This window comes from Taudactylus pleione, unplaced genomic scaffold (assembly GCF_031769625.1).
Source record: "Taudactylus pleione unplaced genomic scaffold, aTauple2 ptg000145l, whole genome shotgun sequence".
Taxonomy (NCBI): Eukaryota; Metazoa; Chordata; class Amphibia; order Anura; family Myobatrachidae; genus Taudactylus; species Taudactylus pleione.
In genome coordinates, this window is record NW_028284547.1 from 2,474,295 (window position 1) to 2,494,867 (window position 20,573).

Here is a 20,573-nt window from a genome sequence, read left to right on the forward strand (position 1 = left end):
CGACAGCACGCCCCCTTTGGTGCGAGACACGGAGCGACAGCTTGGCTGTCGCAGTCCGGGTCTCGCGCATGCGCAGTGGGGAACATCGACCCACTTGCGAGCGTACTGCCGCTTGCGAGTGGGTCTGAATGACCCCCTAAGTCCATAGCCTGGTTTGTAACTATAGAGCTGAACTTGCTGCACATTTGACGTAAGCTAGGGACACACTATAAGATATATAGCATACGATATATCGTTCGAAGGCTGATCGTAACAATATATCGTGCGGATCGTATAGTGTGCACGCCCGATTGTACATGCATGGCGTCTTCCATCGCTTTGTCCCATCTGTCGTGCTGAACACTAGATGAGACGATGTGATGAATGAGGCCATGACGCTACATGGAACGATATATCTCGTGCGGTCGCACATCATATCGTGCAGTGCGTATGGCTGGGTACACATCGCATCATTACAGTCAGCAGTTCTGTGTAATAGCGCATTTCTGTATATGTGTAAGTGAGCGTGTCTATAAGTGAGAGGTCCCGACGGGTCCTCCTTCCATAGCTGACTTACCAGGCGCTCTGACATGGGGGTCTTGTCTCCCTCCGGTAAATGCTGCTCCATCGCCAGCACAATGCAATTCGCTATAATAGTTGCTAAAATCATATATTCAAAAGGAGTAAATATGCAGGTTAAGGAAGAAAACGTTTACTGATTGAAGTCATGAAAGTCTGTAAAAACCACTTAGAACAGCCCAAGTTATAGCTCAGATATACAAACACAGCGAGGACACAGAAGGCTTTTCCTACTGAGGAATCATTAACTGTATAATACAAATGATACCATATACACACTATATATACAAAGCTATACAAAGCATTCACCCCCTTTTGACCCCCTTTGACATTGTTCACATTATCTTACATCATGGAATTGATTTGATTTATTTTGGGAATTCTTACAACCGATCAACGCAAAAATACACAAAGTACCGTGATGGCCAAACAAAAAACAGAACCGTAAAGTTTATTTTTTTCCCTAATTGATTAGACTATAAATCATTATTTATTACTTAAGTATTCATGTCTTCTGCTTAGCTATGCCCATGGTTAGTTAGTGCGTTTCCAAATATGGGCTTCCTCATGAAGATCAAAGAACATTCAAGGCAAATACGAGAAAAGTTCAGTGGCATTACCATATGGGCACTACTACAGGGGCATTACTATATTGGCACTACTACGGGGGCATTACTATGGGGCCATTACCATATGGGCACTATTACAGGAGCATTACTATATGGGCACTACTACAGGGGCATTACTATATGGGCATTACCTCAGGGGGCATTACTATAGGTGCACTGCTGCAGGGGCATTACTATAGGGGCACTGCTGCAGGGGACATTACTATGGGGGAGTTACTAGGGGGAGCACCAAATACTGTAACTCGGGTGACAAAAATCCTAGTTTCGGCCCTGCCGTGATGTAAGCAAATAAAACGTGAGAAGGTGGGGGGTGAAGAAATTTGTTTTAACCACTATAAATGGGAGAAAGTGACAGGTGTCGCTGATGGATGGATGGGTAAATGATAACAGTAACAGGCATACTGACGCTACTGCAGAGTTAGTTATTAACAAGCTTAAATGTGATAATTCCATGGACCTTGGAACCAGATGTCAGTGAGCTTGGAAAATAACAGATGGCAGTCCCATGGTAATACACTAATACCCCTTTTCCACTAGCTCCCAGGCCTGTAACTAGGGTGGTGTGGCCGGTGCGCCCACACAGAGCGCGCATGCCCTGTGGGTGGAACCAGCCTCCACCGGGAAGCAATCAGGAAGCCGACGGCCTATATACCGGCAGCCGGCTTCCCGACTGTCTTATCCCGGCAATGGTGAAATGCCGGGCGTCTAGATGTAGACGCCCGTATTTCCCCGACGCCGGGAGACCGGCGCCCGGCATCACGATCGTAGTGATGCCGGGCGCCGCGAGCGGACAGCCGCGGGGGGGGAGGGTTAGGTTTAGGGCTCCCGGGGGGGACTTAGGGTTAAGCACCCCCCCGGGAGGGTTAGGCTAGGGGGAGGGAGGCTTAGGGTTGGGCACCCCCGGGGGGGACTTAGGGATAGGCACCCCCCCGGGGGACTTAGGTCTAGGCAGCGGGGAAGGGGGTGGTTAGGGTTAGGCACTTAGAGGGGGGATTAGGGTTAGGCACTTGGGGGGGAAGTTAGGGTTAGGCACCCCTAAGGAGGGTTAGGATTAGGGGGGTTAGGTTAGGTTAGTGGATACTTACCTATCCACGATCGGGATTTCCAGCGCTGTCGGGCTTCCGCTGCGTCGCACTCTGCTCCTATCGGGCTGCCGCTGACGGGAATCTAACCCATTCCCCTCCACCCGCGATCATCTACCGCGGCCGCCCGCTGCAAAGTATAATAGTAACGGTGTGCCTGGCTCCTTCTCCGCTACTAATACACATTATACCCCCTGAGCTCCGCCCCCTCCCCGACTGCTGTAGTATCTTCAGGGACTGGGAGAGATGCCATGACGTCTCTCAGTCCAGTCCCAGAGAGCCCTGAGCCGAGGAGCTGTTCCTTTGGCATTGGGCTGCAACCCAGTGGAGAGGAGGTGGCACAGGTGGCACAGGCGGGGACAGAGACTGCGGCTTGCCCCTGCTCCCACAGTGACATGCTGCGGAGCTGGAGCTGTACGGGTAAGTGCGGGGGCTTTGTTCTGTGTGCATAATGTGTAATGGGGAGCTGTACAGGTAAGTGCTCACAGCGGGGGCATTACTACTGTGTGGCATAATGTGTAAGGAACACTACTACAATTTATCGCAACATGGATAAGGGGCACTGCTTGTGGTGTAATGTGAATTGGGGTATTATAGTGTGGCCATGCCCTTTCCCTAAGAGACCACGCCACTTTTTTGGCGGGCGTGCACTGTCCCTCTTTACGATTGGGGGGGCACCCCAAAGCTCTTTCTGTCACAGAGCACCAAAATATCTAGTTATGGCTCTACTAGCTCCAATAACCCCATTTTTTTTTGCCCGTGAGCGTGCCGCAACCCGGGTTATTGTGCAGTGTGAAAGGACAGGATTGAAATAAACCAGGTCGAGTGACCCGGCATTTCAACCCTGGTCACGTGTGAACAGGTAACCCGGGTCGATGCGACCTGGGTCCCGTTCTCTGCACAGGTCCCGTTCCCTCCAAGCGCCGACTCATCACGTGACGCCGATGGCATCATTGACCCTGCATTAGTGTCGGGTCGGGCCGCCGGTTTGACAGGGGTCTCAGTCGGGTCACGCCCGAGAATTGGCACGTGAACATACTCCCGGGTGCGACCCGGCAATCAAATGGAAAAAGGGGTATGAGTGGCCGCTTTCCAGTGTCTGACTGGGGCACGAAGGGCCCTCTTGGGGGATGCAGCAGCAGGGGCCCATGCTTAAGTGGTGTGACCAGCCACCAAAGAGGGTGTGGCCAGCCACCAAAGGGGGTGTGGCCAGCCAACACAGAGTCCTGGCCCACCATTAGAGAGGACATAACCAGCAGACAACATGACAACTACAGTGCATAGTCTGGGCCCCTTTATAAATATATAGTAGAAACTGATGGCTCATGCAGTATGATGTGCCAGATTATGCACTCCAGTGATAATACCATAGTCCTGGGAATGAATGAAGCTGATCCTGTCTATATATACCAAATTAATGCCCTCTACATATGATAGGGGACCCCCATACCCACCAGCCAGTGTCTAAAACACAATGACAACTGCATTCGATCTAGTGCAGTTGTCAATGCACATCAATGGAAATAAAAAGGTTCAATTATCTAACTTGTTACCACTGGGAGGTTGTGGCGTAACCATAGCGGGTGCAGAGGATGCCCTTGCTCTGGAGCCCGGAGGCTTAGGGGACCCGCCGGCCCGGCAAGCAAACCCACTGCACCCTGCAGACTTTTCTTTTTATTTCCCACTGTGTCTATTTAGACTCTGCTGACCACGGGCAACCGCCGGAAAAGGGGAGGGGGGGGGGTCACTCACTGACAGTGTCCGGCCTCCACCTGACACGGAGAGCTACTGGTCTCGCAAGATGATGACGACATTATCTCGTGAGTCTCTCTCTTTTTTGGGCGGCAGGCAGGGACTGGTAGTGGGAGGGTCGTGTGGCACAGCAGGCAGCGGCTTCAGAGTGGCGCCCGTGTTTAAAGGAGTGACTGTCTGTGAGTGACACAAACTGTGCTGCTGCAGCTGCTGACAGCCTGCTCATGAAGCTAATTTATCATTTCTTTATAAATATGGAAGTGTAGGCAAATCTCCCAAATCCAGCCCACTTCCAAGTTCCTAGTGACACGGGCAGGATGGGGAGATTTAATGGGAGGGGGAGGGACTAAAGGGCACAATTTGTGTCATTTAGCCCCGCCCCCTCATCGCAGACCCGCAAATCGTTGTCTTTCCCTAGAAAGGGATGAGGCCTAATTATGTCACCAGTCCGACCCCGCCCCTCGAACCTACCTGCAGGAGGGCTGCTCCTGGAAAGCATTCATAGGAAGTCAGTATGTATTATATACAGCAGTGTTGGCTAACCTTGACACTCCAGCTGTTGTGGAACTATATATCCCAGCATGCCCTGCCACAGTTTTAGAATGCCCTAATATCAAAACTAGCAGTGCATGCTGGGTTATGTAGTTCCATAACAGCTGGAGTGTCAAGGTTAGCCAACACTGATATACAGTAACATGTATATACCTATATGTGTATATATGTATATAGTGCAGTAGACTAGATATATGTATATATGCCTATCCCCTGTGCAACGAAACCATTCTGAAAACAGGAGCAATTCTATTGGTTCCTGGGGCAGGGATCCGGTCACATGGTCGACAGTTACCATGTCAGCATTCATAATGTCAACACTAGACTGTCAACATGGTTTAACATGTCGACAGTCACCATGTCAACATCCTCGGAATGTCAACATGTTCACATGGTGGGCAACTGGAATGTTGCCAAGTGAAATGGCGACATTTAAACCATGTTGACATTATCATGTCGACCTTTCGCATGTCGACATAATAACTGACGAACAAACATACCAGACCCTCCGCAGCATACTGGAAGCAAATAATATATAAGGCCACTTGCCGATCACATAGCCGCCGACTTCCCCTAATTTCGAGGATAATATTTGCTCTTGCGTATTTTTTTCCCTTGTAAGACGTCCTGTTATTTAAATTATTGTGATTAACGTTTATTTATATATAGCGCTATCATCTTCTGATGCATTTCACAAATAGACTTCACTAACCGTACAATACAAATCTTCTACTGACTGTTTTATTCAGTTGTCAGTTACATAGTGCGTAATACGCTTACACGAATATGGAAATGACTGGTGAGAAAACGCATGCTAAGATCTGTCTATGGGCTCTATTTATTAACATTATTTTTACTAAAATAAAGTCAAAAAGGGTGTTTTCACACCCTTTTCACATTATTTTAGTATCACTTACAGTTACTAAAGGGCAATTGGAGTAGAATTCGTAAAATTCTACTCCAAGCCCTAAGTATCACTTATATTTAGCAATCAGATCGCATTTCCCATAATTGTAATGGGAAATGTGATCTGGCCAAAGTTACTAAAAATAAACTGTGAAAAAATACCGGGGAAAGCCCTGTGATAATAACGCCACCTGGAGGTGGCGTTATCCAGGGTCTTGGACTCCTGTGATCGCGGAGGTGGGGCTTAGCGACGGCCGGTCGGCGCATGCGTCTGTAATTGTCACAGTATTTTTTGCGAAAACTACAGTGATAAGTGTGCGAAGTGGATTCACAGGGACAGAGCTTTATCGCAATTTGTAATAAACCCCTGCGAGATTGCCTGAATTCACAATGCAAATTCAGTTGGTAACATCACACTACAATCTGCATTACAAATGCGGATTGTAGTAAATAGAGCCCATAGTCCAGGGTTGCCTACCCTCCCGATTCGGGCGGGAGCCTCCCGATAAACGGGTGCAGCTCCCGCCCCCCCCGGAAAGGCAGGCAAGCCTCCCGCCGATCCCCCCTCCCCATTACCTGATTAACCCGCGCAGCGGGGGGGCGCTGACGTAATTCGCGTGGCTAAAATGACGCGATCACGTGGCCCCGCCCCGTCACACCCGCAAACAAACCTCAGCTCCTTTGGACCCGCCCCCTTTTGCCGGCCACGCCCCCTGTTCTGCCGATCTGGCTGCTCCCTCCCGGAAGAAGCAGCCAGATTGTCGGCAAGTATGCCATAGTCACTGGTGAGAAACAGAAGAAGGGCTCCCTGAGTCCCAGCACACCTGTACAAAACACCTTCACTCCCAGGCCCTCATTCACATGTGCACACTAGATCATCGGGAATCTGCGCAGGCGTCTGACCAGTTCTACGCATGTGCAGGACGGGTCTGCAATCCTGCACGTAGACTGGCAATGACTGACAGTCTGCTGCCGTTTGTGGGCAGGGAGGGGGTGGCGATGGCCTCAGTTTCCTGAAACACGTCTCCGTTTTCGGGAAACGGAGGCGTGTCGCCACCGTTGGGGGGGGAGGGAAGAGACCAGGATCTCCGTCGGCTGACAAGGATTTCCTGGCCTTTACCTCTCATCTGCGGCGGCGGGCTGCCTGACCCCATTGGTCACCTTAGCCGGCCGCTGTTCCGCAGATTATCCGATGCTACGTTGGACAACACAGCTCGGATAGGTAATGCACAGGAGACGTGATGCCTCCTCTGCATTACCATACTGTATCTGCGCAGACGGAATTGCAAAGCTGTTTGCGACTCGCGACCTGTTTGCAATTCCGTCCGAAGGTGAATCAGGCCCCCGGTCCATACAAAGGTCTATATCAAGTCATAATTAAAAAACTATATAGGTGGCTTTATTAACACACAACTTGTTGTCGTTCGTAAATATTGAATGCTATTAGAAAAAACTTGTCAGCTATAAACAGTGAATTACAAAGCGTGATTACAAATCAATTAAGAAGAGTAGGGACAAGTGGTGTTCAGTCATTCCCTAATGCATAGTAATCTCAGTGTAAAATAGATAAGATACAGGCGACCTCAGCAGTCAGTTACTAAAGGGAGGTATGGATGTATAATTTATATATAGTCCAAGATAACGCTAGGCCAAAGGTAACTCAAATAAGGGAAAAGTTTATCAGCTTGTAAGAAGATTTAGATAGTATAGAAAAAGAACACAACCCCATCTAACCTACTTCTGTCTACGTGTCACACCACAAAGACAACTTACTCATTCCTGTGCCCTAATATTTCTGTAATAAAAGGAGGCGAGAGGTCTGTATCCTGATGTCTGTGTATTAGGAGGAGGGGAGAGGTCTGTATCCTGATGTCTGTGTATTAGGAGGAGGGGAGAGGTCTGTATCCTGATGTCTGTGTATTAAGAGGAGGGGAGAGGTCAGTGTATCCTGATGTCTGTGTATTAGGAGGAGCGAGGGGAGAGGTCTGTGTATCCTGATGTCTGTGTATTAAGAGGAGGGGAGAGGTCAGTGTATCCTGATGTCTGTGTATTAGGAGGAGGAGAGAGGTCTATGTATCCTGATGTCTGTGTATTAGGAGGAGGGAAGAGGTCTGTGTATCCTGATGTCTGTGTATTAGGAGGAGGGGAGAGGTCTGTGTATCCTGATGTCTGTGTATTAGGAGGAGGGGAGAGGTCTATGTATCCTGATGTCTGTGTATTAGCAGGAGGGGAGAGGTCTGTGTATCCTGATGTCTGTGTATTAGCAGGAGGGGAGAGGTCTGTGTATCCTGATGTCTGTGTATTAGCAGGAGGGGAGAGGTCTGTGTATCCTGATGTCTGTGTATTAGGAGGAGGGGAGAGGTCTGTGTATCCTGATGTCTGTGTATTAGCAGGAGGGGAGAGGTCTGTGTATCCTGATGTCTGTGTATTAGCAGGAGGGGAGAGGTCTGTGTATCCTGATGTCTGTGTATTAGCAGGAGGGGAGAGGTCTGTGTATCCTGATGTCTGTGTATTAGGAGGAGCGAGGGGAGAGGTCTGTGTATCCTGATGTCTGTGTATTAGGAGGAGGGGAGAGGTCTGTGTATCCTGATGTCTGTGTATTAGCAGGAGGGGAAAGGTCTGTGTATCCTGATGTCTGTGTATTAGGAGGAGGGGAGAGGTCTGTGTATCTTGATGTCTGTGTATTAGCAGGAGGGGAGAGGTCTGTGTATCCTGATGTCTGTGTATTAGGAGGAGCGAGGGGAGAGGTCTGCGTATCCTAATGTCTGTGTATTAGGAGGAGGGGAGAGGTCTGTGTATCCTGATGTCTGTGTATTAGCAGGAGGGGAGAGGTCTGTGTATCCTGATGTCTGTGTATTAGGAGGAGGGGAGAGGTCTGTGTATCTTGATGTCTGTGTATTAGCAGGAGGGGAGAGGTCTGTGTATCCTGATGTCTGTGTATTAGGAGGAGGGGAGAGGTCTGTGTATCCTGATGTCTGTGTATTAGCAGGAGGGGAGAGGTCTGTGTATCCTGATGTCTGTGTATTAGGAGGAGCGAGGGGAGAGGTCTGTGTATCCTGATGTCTGTGTATTAGGAGGAGGGGAGAGGTCTGTGTATCCTGATGTCTGTGTATTAGCAGGAGGGGAGAGGTCTGTGTATCCTGATGTCTGTGTATTAGGAGGAGGGGAGAGGTCTGTGTATCTTGATGTCTGTGTATTAGCAGGAGGGGAGAGGTCTGTGTATCCTGATGTCTGTGTATTAGGAGGAGCGAGGGGAGAGGTCTGTGTATCCTGATGTCTGTGTATTAGGAGCGAGGGGAGAGGTCTGTGTATCCTGATGTCTGTGTATTAGCAGGAGGGGAGAGGTCTGTGTATCCTGATGTCTGTGTATTAGGAGGAGGGGAGAGGTCTGTGTATCTTGATGTCTGTGTATTAGGAGGAGGGGAGAGGTCTGTGTATCCTGATGTCTGTGTATTAGGAGGGGAGAGGTCTGTGTATCCTTATGTCTGTGTATTAGGAGGAGCGAGGGGAGAGGTCTGTGTACTAATGTATGTGTATGAGGGAAGAGGTGAATGTGGCAGGGGATAATAGGCCTTTTCAGCTCTGTGCCATTGTGCAAAGTAGGGAACTTATTCATTTTACCCAATCTCAACCCCTTGCAGCTAAATGAAATATCACAGCCGAGTATACAACATCACATGGGTGCCTGTCTTCCATTACGGAATCAGAGTGCCAAAATTGCCCAACTAGGCAGAATACAGAGACAGATGCATGGCAACATACAAGATAAATGTCCTCTACCCTGTGCTCCTGCACTGTCTTACATGGGTCCCCAGTAAATCCAAGTGATCCCTATTCACAATCATTCAACATGTATAATGGCGTAATGCAGTGAGATCTTACATCAGGGACCAGCTGACGCAATATCTATGCTATAAATCTGTCCTGCAGGAGCCAGCAGTCATCACTCATGTTCTGCTGTTCATCCACGACAACGTCATATAGAAGAAGATGTCCGCACACGCATGCCAGCATCCGTTCATTCATTCCCAGTAAGCCTGCACTGGTGGAATCCTGCATTATACACTGCCTTCCTCGCACTGGTATTGTGACAGGCCACAGTCAAACAATGCTCTGGGAGAATATGTCTTCTGTCACAACATGTCACAACAGTATCACACTGTTGTGCCAATCCCTCCACGTGACTGCGCCTGCCTACAGCAAGGACATCCTGTCGCCTAGCGAGCAGCCTCTCGCAGCAGACGGTTGATTAAAATTCAAAATATGAATGGAAGTGATAGACAATAAAAAAAAAAAAAAAAAAAAAAGCCCAGAAAATACCTGGATTCCCAAATCCTCCTCCTCATAGATCTGTTCTGCTGGCACACAGCCACAGAGTGAGGAGCAATGCACAGACGCCATATGTTCATACACACTTCATATGCTCTGGTTTGTAGAGGACCCTGGATGGTAAATGAGTTTCGAGCCGAGAGATTTTGTTTTGGGGAGGGAGATTTAAATTGGAGCTGGAGACAGTTCTCTTTGATTAGTTAGAGGCTGTGGGCCTGATTCAGAGGTGCGCGCAGGGTCGATGCCACGTGTCAGCTGGCATGTGTATACAGTCTGCGCACGTGACCAAGCCGCACTGCGCTGGGAATCGTAGAACTAATTTAGTCGTATAGAGAGACAACTTCAGTGGGTGTTTCTAGACGGTAGCAGGAAGGGTGGCCAGCTGGATGCGGGTGTGTCGCGGTCAGCAAATGTGTCTTTCGGCACAGTTGCGCTGACACCCTTGGCCATGTATAGACGGATCATCTGCACCTCCGTAGGCCTGGCACATTATTCAATGGTGCACAGTGGTGGATTAGCGCCGCAGCCGGCGGACGTATCTGTTCGGAGTGGAATGGGTATGAAATGCGGCCGGCGGTTCGATTCCCGTCAGCGGCAGCCCGACAGGAGCAGAGTTAGAAGCAGCAGAAGCCCGACAGCGCTGGAAATCCCGATCGTGGATAGGTAAGTATGTACTAATCTAACCCCCCTAACCCTAACCCTCCTTAGGGGTGCCTAACCCTAACTTCCCCCCCAAGTGCCTAACCCTAATCCCCCCTCTAAGTGCCTAACCCTAACCACCCCCTTCCCCGCTGCCTAAACCTAAGTCCCCCGAGGGGGTGCCTAACCCTAAGTCACCCCCGGGGGTGCCTAACCCTAACCCTCCCTCCCCCTAGCCTAACCCTCCCGGGGGGTGCCGACCCCTAAGTCCCCCCCGGGAGCCCTAAACCTAACCCTCCCCCCCCGCGGCTGTCCGCTCGCGGCGCCCGGCATCACTACGATCGGGATGCAGGGCGCCGGTCTCCCGGCGTCGGGGAAATGCGGGCGTCTACATCTAGACACCCGCCATTTCACCCTTGCCGGGATCTGACAGTCGGGAAGCTGGCTGCCGGTATTTAGGCAGTCGGCTTCCCGATTGCTTCCCGTTCGGAGTCCATCAGCTGCCCGCATTAGCATAAAGATGCGGTCACAGCTGCAAAAGCGCGCTCCTCTGAATCAGGCCTTGTGCCCATCGCTCACTGACACGGTTTCCTGCGCCATACAGCAGCATGCAGAACATCTTACTGGCGTAGAGACCTGGTCTAGTCAATCCACTGACCAGACCCCTTTTTCTCGGCGTGTAGAATGGACGGCGGGAACCGTGTAGTCGGAGGGTTTTTCACGAAAGTTGTCCCCAGGGTGGTGGGTCCTGAGCCATCTCGGATCTATCCAGCAAAAACAATGGAGCGGTTCTGAGTTGGACGACTCGATTTCAACTTGTCAATCTCTCCGTCATCATTATAGTTTAAAGGGAAAACAGCATAACATTGCCAATTGCTTGCCCCACATAGACACCACTGACTACCCGGCTTCATCAAAACAAAATGGACTCTGACCAGAGCGCCATGGAATGATACAAGTCCAATCCATGTCCAATGTAGCCTGGTATGCACGAGTCCATAACGCACACACGTTTTCAGGTCAGACAATGAGTGCTGCACACACATGATAAGACAGTGCCCATCATCCATTGATATTTTCCACTGGTTGGCATTTGAACCTTTTTGGATTTTGCGCCAATCGCGATGGTTATGGTTTTGTGCTTGCACATGTGGCCAATGTGATTACGATCGAGACATCAGAATAAAAATCAGAGAGCTCCAGCTATTTGCCGCTCGGCCCAAACAGTTGGGATCCCATCGGACTGGCGATGACCACACAGTGTGACATCACGGGCATCGTCCGCCTGCTATTTATGCCAATCCCAAACAACGTCTCTGGATATTCAGATGCCAACATATGCAGCGGTTTGGGGGCAGACTAGATATAATCCGGTCACCTAAATCACAGTATCTATGGGTTCCTTTACCCACGGGCAGGTAGTGCTTTGGGGAGCGGTGGGTTGTAGAGTGCCAAAAAGAGACATGGAAATCACATGACAGCGGGCGGAGGTGGTGTTTGTACATCGCAGCATTCGCGGCCAGAGGGAATAGACCCCTGAGTTTTGAGAACGTGACCCTAACCACTGTGCCGTCCATAGATGAGCTTATGGCTCCTAAATAAAAAATGTATATGTAACCTTTGCCTTTCTAAATCCTTACACTTCACATCCCCCTACACAAACATCTGCACAAGGAATCGCGCTGCGTATATCCTGAAATAATGTATTTATATTATCAATATAGTATCTGTGAAGCCTTCCCAGCTGACTCCCATCTCTCATGCAATTGAGAGCCGTGTATAAGGGCACCTCCTTCAGATAGACACAATGACAGACAGAGACAGCGCTTTAATGATCAGCGATCAGCGTGTGATCCCGTGACACGGTAGCTGCGTCTCTCTCATTAGTGTTATTATCAAACAACCTGCCACATCAGAGCTTGTCTTCCTCATTTATTCAATATTTAATGAGTGAGGACCCAGCTGAGACCTGGCATGGTGTTAACAGCGGACCCCTGGAGAGACGAACAGCTCGCCAAGGATTACACCGAGTATGAAGAGAGAGGAGAGACAGCGCCGACTGCGATCCTGCACAGGGAGTGTCACCGGCATCACACATGGCCATCAATCTGGAGACACCGTCTTTCCGTCCCCCAATCGCCCTCCGTTACCATCGCACTCTCAGTAGAGCCATTTTGTTAGGCTGATAATATAAAACAGATACTGCAGTAATATTGGATTAATGCTGCATTAACGCTGTGTGATTGTATCACCGAGGGCACAATGTGCTAATAATGCAGGAATAATAGCAGAATGCTTTCAACACTGCAGCAGCACCACCATGATATTACCGCAGCCATAAAATAAGAGGTGCACAGGGATGTTGAAATATTGCTGCATCAAAACCATGCTGCTGCTGAAATAGCGCCCCTTTATAATATAAAGGCACTCAGTAGCAGGGTGATATAATGTCACTCAGTACTCAGTAACAATACTGCATTGCTGTTTGAGGGTAATGCTGTTGTTGCTATGGTACCAATTTACGGTACCAATCTGTTGTCTACATGCAGAGGGGGAGAAACACGTCTTGTGTTGTGAATCAATAGTCATGAGAATGCAGCCTATCAGTTCACTAGGGAGTAGCCATATCATTGAGGCACAAACACTAAAATTCCTTTGTGTTGTTACAGTCCTTATATGGGTGGGGGGGGGGGCGATCATGTCTCAGATGGCACAAAGACAAAGCTCTTCCTGGGCCTTAGCCTACTCTACCTTCCTGCTTGGGCTCAAGCCTGATCTATATTCATTCATGGCCTCTATTCTACATTCCTTCCTGGCCTCTAGACTACTTTACCTTCTTTCCTGGCCTCTAGCCTACTCTATATCCATTCATGGCCTCTATACTACCTTCCTTCCTGGCCTCTAGCCTACTCTATCCTCTTTCCTGGCCTCTAGCCTACTCTACCTTCCTTCCTGGGCTCTAGTCTACTCTGTATTCCTTCATGGCCTATATTCTACCTTCCTTCCTGGTCTCTAGCCTACTATACCTTCATTACTGACCTCTAGCCTACTATACCTTCTTTCCTGGCCTCTAGCCTACTCTACCTTCATTACTGACCTCTAGCCTACTCTACCTTCACTACTGACCTCTAGCCTACTCTACCTTTCTTCCTGGCTTCTAGCCTATTCAACCTTCCTTCCTTCTATCCTATGCTATTTTCCTTACTGGCCCCTAGCCTACTCTACCTTCCTTCCTTACCACTAGCCTACTCTACCATCCTTCTTAGGTTCTAGCCAGGGGCGGGCTGGGCCGAGGGGCAGGGTGCCCTTTGCCCCCCAGGCCAGCACAATTTAAGTGATTCAGGGTCGCTCTGTGCTATTATATGTGTAAAGTGAAGCTGCAGTGGCTAACCAAAAATGGCTGCCCCTACAGCAGGCTTCAAAAACATGGCCGCCGCCAACCAATAGAGAGCTAGGTTTTCTTTCCCAGGAACCCAAGGGGCTGGAGAGTTGAAAAAGGGGGCGGGGCTTGTCGATGGATTTTATCAGGACTCCTGCTGCTCATGCCTTCCCCAGATTAACCATTGCTGCTGCTGCTGCCTGTAAAGGGAGAGGAATGTTCATCATGCTGGGTCCACACTGACAGCAGGTAAGATTCAGCACTGGGCACACCATAGTACTGGTTGACACTGGCAGTGGGCACACCATAGTACTGGGCAGCACTGGCAGTGGGTATACCATAGTAATGTGCAGCACTGGGCACACCATAGTACTGGTAAGCACTGGCACACCATAGTAATGTGCACTGGGCACACCATAGTAATGGGCAGCACTGGGCACACCATAGTAATGGGCAGCACTGGGCACACCATAGTACTGGGCAGCACTGGCACATCATAGTATTGGGCAGCACTGGCACATAATAGTAATGTGCAGCACTGGGCACACCATAGTACTGGGCAGCATTGGGCACACCATAGTACTGGGCAGCATTGGGCACACCATAGTACTGGGCAGCACTGGGCACACCATAGTACTGGGCAGCACTGGCACACCATAGTAATGGGCAGCACTGGCACACCATAGGAATGGGCAGCACTGAGCACACCATAGAACTGGGCAGCACTGAGCACACCATAGTACTGGGCAGCATTGGGCACACCATAGTACTGGGCAGCACTGGGCACACCATAGTAATGGGCAGCACTGGCACACCATAGTAATGGGCAGCACTGAGCACACCATAGAACTGGGCAGCACTGAGCACACCATAGTAATGGGCAGCACTGGGCACACCATAGTACTGGGCAGAACTGGGCACACCATAGTAATGGGCAGCACTGGGCATACCATAGTACTGGGCAGCACTGGCACACCATAGTACTGGGCAGCACTGGGCACACCATAGTACTGGGCAGCACTGGGCACACCATAGTATTGGGCAGCACTGGCACACCATAGTAATGTGCAGCACTGGGCACACCATAGTACTGGGCAGCACTGGCACACCATAGTAATGTGCAGCATTGGGCACACCATAGTACTGGGCAGCACTGGCACACCATAGTAATGGGCAGCACTGGCACACCATAGTAATGGGCAGCACTGGCATACCATAGTACTGGGCAGCACTGGACACACCATAGTACTGGGCAGCACTGGCACATCATAGTATTGGGCAGCACTGGCACACCATAGTATTGGGCAGCACTGGCACACCATAGTAATGGGCAGCACTGGGCACACCATAGTACTGGGCAGCACTGGCACACCATAGTAATGTGCAGCATTGGGCACACCATAGTACTGGGCAGCACTGGCACACCATAGTACTGGGCAGCACTGGGCACACCATAGTACTGGCACCCCATAGTAATGTGCAGCACAGGGCACACCATAGTATTGGGCAGCACTGGCACACCATAGTATTGGGCAGCACTGGCACACCATAGTAATGTGCAGCACTGTGCACACCATAGTACTGGGCAGCACTGGGCACATCATAGTACTGCACAGCCCTGAGCACACCACCATACCCCAGCTTTGGTAGGCTGTGACTCCTAGCAGCAGTGTACTAAGTTACAGACATATTCCTATGGACCATTATCTAGGCTACTTTCCCAAATGCCACAATCACAGTAACTTATGCCGGGTACACACTACGCCAACGGCCCAATTAAGCGACAAACCCACAGACCGAGTGGTCAAATTTGGTAAGCATCCACACTTACCAATGGGATGCTCAATCTGTCTGGCAGACATCACAACTGGGTGTTCATTTAAATTTACCCGCCTAGTTGTGATGTCAGTGTCAGCGTTTCCTGCCGGCCAGTGTATGAGCCGGTTGGTGGGTCGCCCGTCCATACCAGCAGATGTGCACAATGTATCTGCAAGATATAGTGCATCTGTCATGCTGTACAGCAGACACGATATATCTTGTGTGTACACTCGAGAAAACAAACTTAATATATAGTTTGTGGCTGTACTATCAATATATTGCATAGTGTGTACCCAGCATTACTGTGGTTCTGCCTTTGTGCACTGAGAGTAATCGGGGATGGGGCAGTATGTGATGATGTGAGGTGGACCTTGGAGGGGCTGTCAGGTACGTATATTGCTTCCTAGATATGATATTGGTCACTAGAATAGTCTGTCAATCAGGGCTGGTAGGTGATGTATTTGTCTATAACTCTTAAGGCACACATCCACTAGACCAGAGGTTCCCAAAGTCTGCCGTTACAGTCCAGGTATTAAGGATATCCATACCTTAGTCCAGATGGTTAAATCAAATTGACTGAGGTACTAATTAAGTCTCCTGTGCTCAAGCATGGATATCCTTAAAATGTGGACTGTAATGGCGGCTTTGGGAACCTCTGCAGTAGATGATTTATCTGAACGATTGAAAGTTAACGTTATCATTCAATCGTTCATAAATCGTTTGCAAAAAATGTCTTAAATGACCAGTGATGCGCGCTCCCGCTGGTCGTTTAGACATCTATCATCAGGCAAACATGCTGGACAACCTGACGATAACATCAGATTCAGCATGCTTGCAGGTGATTAATGAGCCTACACTGAACGACTGCTCGTTCAGTGCAGGCTCATCACAGATTGACAAACGACGGCACGATTACAATGTCGTAATCGTGCAGTCATTTTCATATCTTTAAGTGGATGTGTGCCTTTAGATAAAATTATTTTTCATATATTTTATTACACATTTAAATCGCATCCCCACACCTATTTTGCAATTGCAGTGCGCTGGTAGAAAAGCCGGGGCCACTGGATTACATTTGCCCCCCAGGCTAAAAGTTTCCAGCCAGCCCCTGGTTCTAGCCTATTCTACCTTCCGTTTTGGCCTCTGGCCTACTCTACCTTTCTTAATGGCATCTAACCTTATTCTACCTTTCTTCCTGGCCTCTAGCGTAGTTTACCTTCCTGTCCTGGCCTTTAGCCTACTCTACCTTCCTTCCTGGCCTCTAGCTTATTATGCCTTTCTTCCTGGCCTCTAGTCTACCCTACCTTCGTTCCTGGCCTCTAGCCTACTCCACCTTCCTTCCTTGCGAATAGCCTACTCTACATTCAGCATTCGGGTGGAAACACAGGTACCAATCACCTGCACTTCCTCCTGCAGATATTGTACTAGGAATACAACGACTGGCAGCATCATACCTCCCAACACTGTCAAACCACAAATGAGGTGCCAATTATCAGAATAGTCCCCTTAATTTAGGGTACAGTACCACCTAAATCTTGACAGCCTTTCTAGGTATGTAACATGAGGCTGGAGATACAAAAAATGGAAGATATATATTCTCTACCCTGTACTTATGCAATGACTGCAGGAGGAATTGCAGGTGATTGGTCCCCATTGAGCTTCCTCCTGCAATCAATGACTGTGGTGATTCTTGTATGGAAGCACAGTTGCATTTTTAAAAAAATCTGTTTGTGTGTCTTTATATGTAGACATGGACCTTTATCGTGATATTAATTGCAAATTTTTATTGGCTCGATTAGCAATCATGTAATATTATCAAATTCATATCATCAATAAATAATATTGGTATATTAATCAAAGTTTGCCAGGTAATATAGGGCCTGCTTCAGAGATGGACGCAACAGCCCTGTAGGAATGTCATGGGAGTGTTTCGTAGGCATCCATTAAAAGCTTCGCGCTATTCTGAGATTGATGACGGTTGTGGCGGCTGGTGTAAAATCATTGGGCGGCACGTGTTCCCGCTTGCAGACGCACAAATCCCCGCGTTAGTCCTACCAGACCGTGCCTTAGCATAAGGTAGTAAATCAGGCTTCTGCGACTGTCTGCTACTACAGCGGCTTTGTGCGCTACCCAGAATCAGGCCCCTAGTGCGCAAGTCCCATTTGAACATGATGACAGGGTCCTTTGAGAAGGCCAAGGGAGGCAATGACGAAGCCATAATAGGGCAGCTACCGTCTGGTCATTTAAACCCTGAAACAAAGTGTAGCTGTTGAGTCCCACAACAGAGGCAAGCCTTATTATGAGGTCTGTGTGTATATGATGGTGAAAGAAAGCTCTGGCAAGAGGAAAGCCCAATAGCAGTAAGGCTTGGAGACATGAGAGCCCCTACTGAGATTCCCAATGGTTCTGGCTTGTCTCCAAGTCAAAGAGACCAAGTAGTGAGAGCAGCATGCAGAAATGTTCTGTAGGTGTATTCTGTTCTGTTCCTTGGTGCACCAATTTAGTGATAAATAAATTGCAATTATTTTATCAATAAACGCTCTGTCAGGACACAGTGCCCTTCTGGTAGGGTGACGCTGCTGGGAAGAATATGTGGCAAAAGTGAATGACTTACCACATGCCTTTGGAGTGAATTTACCTCTAAATGTTGCTGGGGAGCTACATGGTGTGTCTGCAGTAAGACAAGAGAATCAGAGTCACTGGGCTAATCAACTTTATACAGGGGATTACCGGTGTAAGAGGCCCGCTGACTAGGGGATCGCCGTGGCCTGCCTGCCAAAACCCCCTTTAATTACTTTTTTTTTTTTGCTTTTGTCCAGCGATGCTTCCATGCTACAGCAATAAGGGAAAGAGAAGGGAGAGAAGAATGGAGATAAAGAAATAGCAAGGAAACAGAAATGGGTGGATGACTGATGACATGTAAACGGCTTGTGTGGAGACCTGGGGTCTGATGGCATGTAAAGAATATATGGGCAGGTCTGATGGACATATGGGGACGTATAATCAACCTGTGGGGACATCTTATGAACATGGACGGACGGTATGATCAACCATGTGGGGATGTCTTGGGGCTGATACTCAGCGGAAGCTCCTGCAGCCACTTTTCCCTTTCGGCAGCGGCCTTGTACTTACATCCATATGTTAATGCAGAAATCTGCCACAGTAGGTTGCAAATCCATCCAAGTGCAAGCCTATCCCGCCCAACATTCTAGTGTCCGCAGAGGCAACCGTCAGTATTTGTATCGCCACTTGTACCAGCCCCATGCTTGGTGCAAGAGAGACAGGCATCCCCTTACCTGTACACATAGTTCAGAATCGCACGGGCCAGCCACCAGGATGCAGAGCAATGGTGCTAATCTTCATTAGGCCAGGGCCAGCCCAGATAATCCTGGAACGCCCAGACAAAGGGCAACTGGTTCTGTACTGACTCCTCCCTCCCCCCTTCCATACAATTCGGAATTTTGGGCCCCACAAATGCGGCAGAATGAGGCAAGGCCTCGCCAATATATCAATATATTACAGGGCCAATGACACCAGGTGGGATTTGGGATGGTGTAACGGGTGCTCCGCCCATGGAAATATGATGTTATAAAACATCAACTGTGCAGCAGTTTGTAACTTACATTTAGGGGGTCTATTTATCAAGCAGTGAAAAGTGTGGAGAAGTGAACCAGTGGAGAAGTTGCCCATAGCAACCAATCAGCTTTGATGTAGCATTTATAAAGTACAGTCTATAAAATAATAGGTAGGAGCTGATTGGTTGCTATGGGCAACTTCTCCACTGTTGGCACTGCCAAAGCCACATTAAGGGCCATATAGACTGGGGGCTCAAAATGGTCTAGTATTGTGAGAAATAGAGGGGCTGTGACCAGTGCTGTGCTGGTGCGGCCATTACTGTGTGGCTGTAACCAGTGCTGTGTTGGTGTGGCCAGTACTGTGTGGGTGTATCCAGTGACTTATGGGTGTGGCCAGTACTGTGTGGGTGTATCCAGTGACTTATGGGTGTGGCCAGTACTGTGTGGGTGTATCCAGTGACTTATGGGTGTGGCCAGTACTGTGTGGCTGTGACCAGTGCTGTGTTGGTATGTCCAGTGTTTTGTGGGTGTGGCCAGTACTGTGTGGGTGTGACCAGTGCTGTGTTGGTGTGGCCAGTACTGTGTGGGTGTATCCAGTGACTTATGGGTGTGGCCAGTACTGTGTGGCTGTGACCAGTGCTGTGTTGGTATGTCCAGTGTTTTGTGGGTGTGGCCAGTACTGTGTGGGTGTGGCCAGTGTTGTGTGGCCAGTACTGTGTGGGTGTGTCCAGTTATTAGTGGGTGTGGTTAGTACTGTGTGGGTGTGTACAGTGCTTTGTGGGTGTGGCCAGTGTTTTGTGGCCAGTACTGTGTGGGTGTGTCCAGTTATTAGTGGGTGTGGTCAGTACTGTGTGGGTGTGTACAGTGCTTTGTGGGTGTGTCCAGTGTTTTGTGGCCAGTACTGTGTGGGTGTGTCCAGTTATTAGTGGGTGTGGTCAGTACTGTGTGGGTGTGTACAGTGCTTTGTGGGTGTGGCCAGGGCTGCATAGGTGTGACCAGCGCATTGGCGGCAGGTACACCTCCTACACTATCATCCCCTACATCTCCCCAAATATGTACAAGTTTAAAAAAATGCATAATTTTAGGGGGAGGTGTAACAAACCTTTGAAAGAGACGTTGCCGACAGCAACCAATCAGCTTCTAACTGCCATTTATCTAGCACCGTCTGTATACATCATCCCGTATGTAACGAAAATTTGAACACATGATTTATGGCCGACCGTGTGGCCAGGTGGGCGGCTGGTCATCATCGTGCTGTCATCATGAAGTACATTATGCCGATGTTTTCGCGGTTGAACGATTATCGATAAACTACGCATGCGTCAAAGTACTGCCACTTAGTACTTGCAGCGTG

The 20,573-nt window shown here is 49.1% G+C and overlaps 1 protein-coding gene across 8 annotated transcripts in view; it reads right to left on the bottom strand.

The window, feature by feature from the left end:
* The window catches only part of CACNA1A (calcium voltage-gated channel subunit alpha1 A), a 300,806-nt gene that overhangs the window by 222,725 nt on the left and 57,508 nt on the right, over nucleotides 1-20,573 (bottom strand). For 7 of the 8 annotated variants that reach the window (XM_088473951.1, XM_088473954.1, XM_088473947.1 and 4 more), the window contains exon 1: nucleotides 557-656. In XM_088473951.1, coding sequence (XP_088330077.1) covers nucleotides 557-649 — 93 coding nt within the window. In that variant the 5' untranslated portion in view covers nucleotides 650-656. Of the gene's footprint in view, nucleotides 1-556; nucleotides 663-20,573 lie in introns of those variants that run through there. The other variant, XM_088473953.1, reaches the window with a different exon arrangement.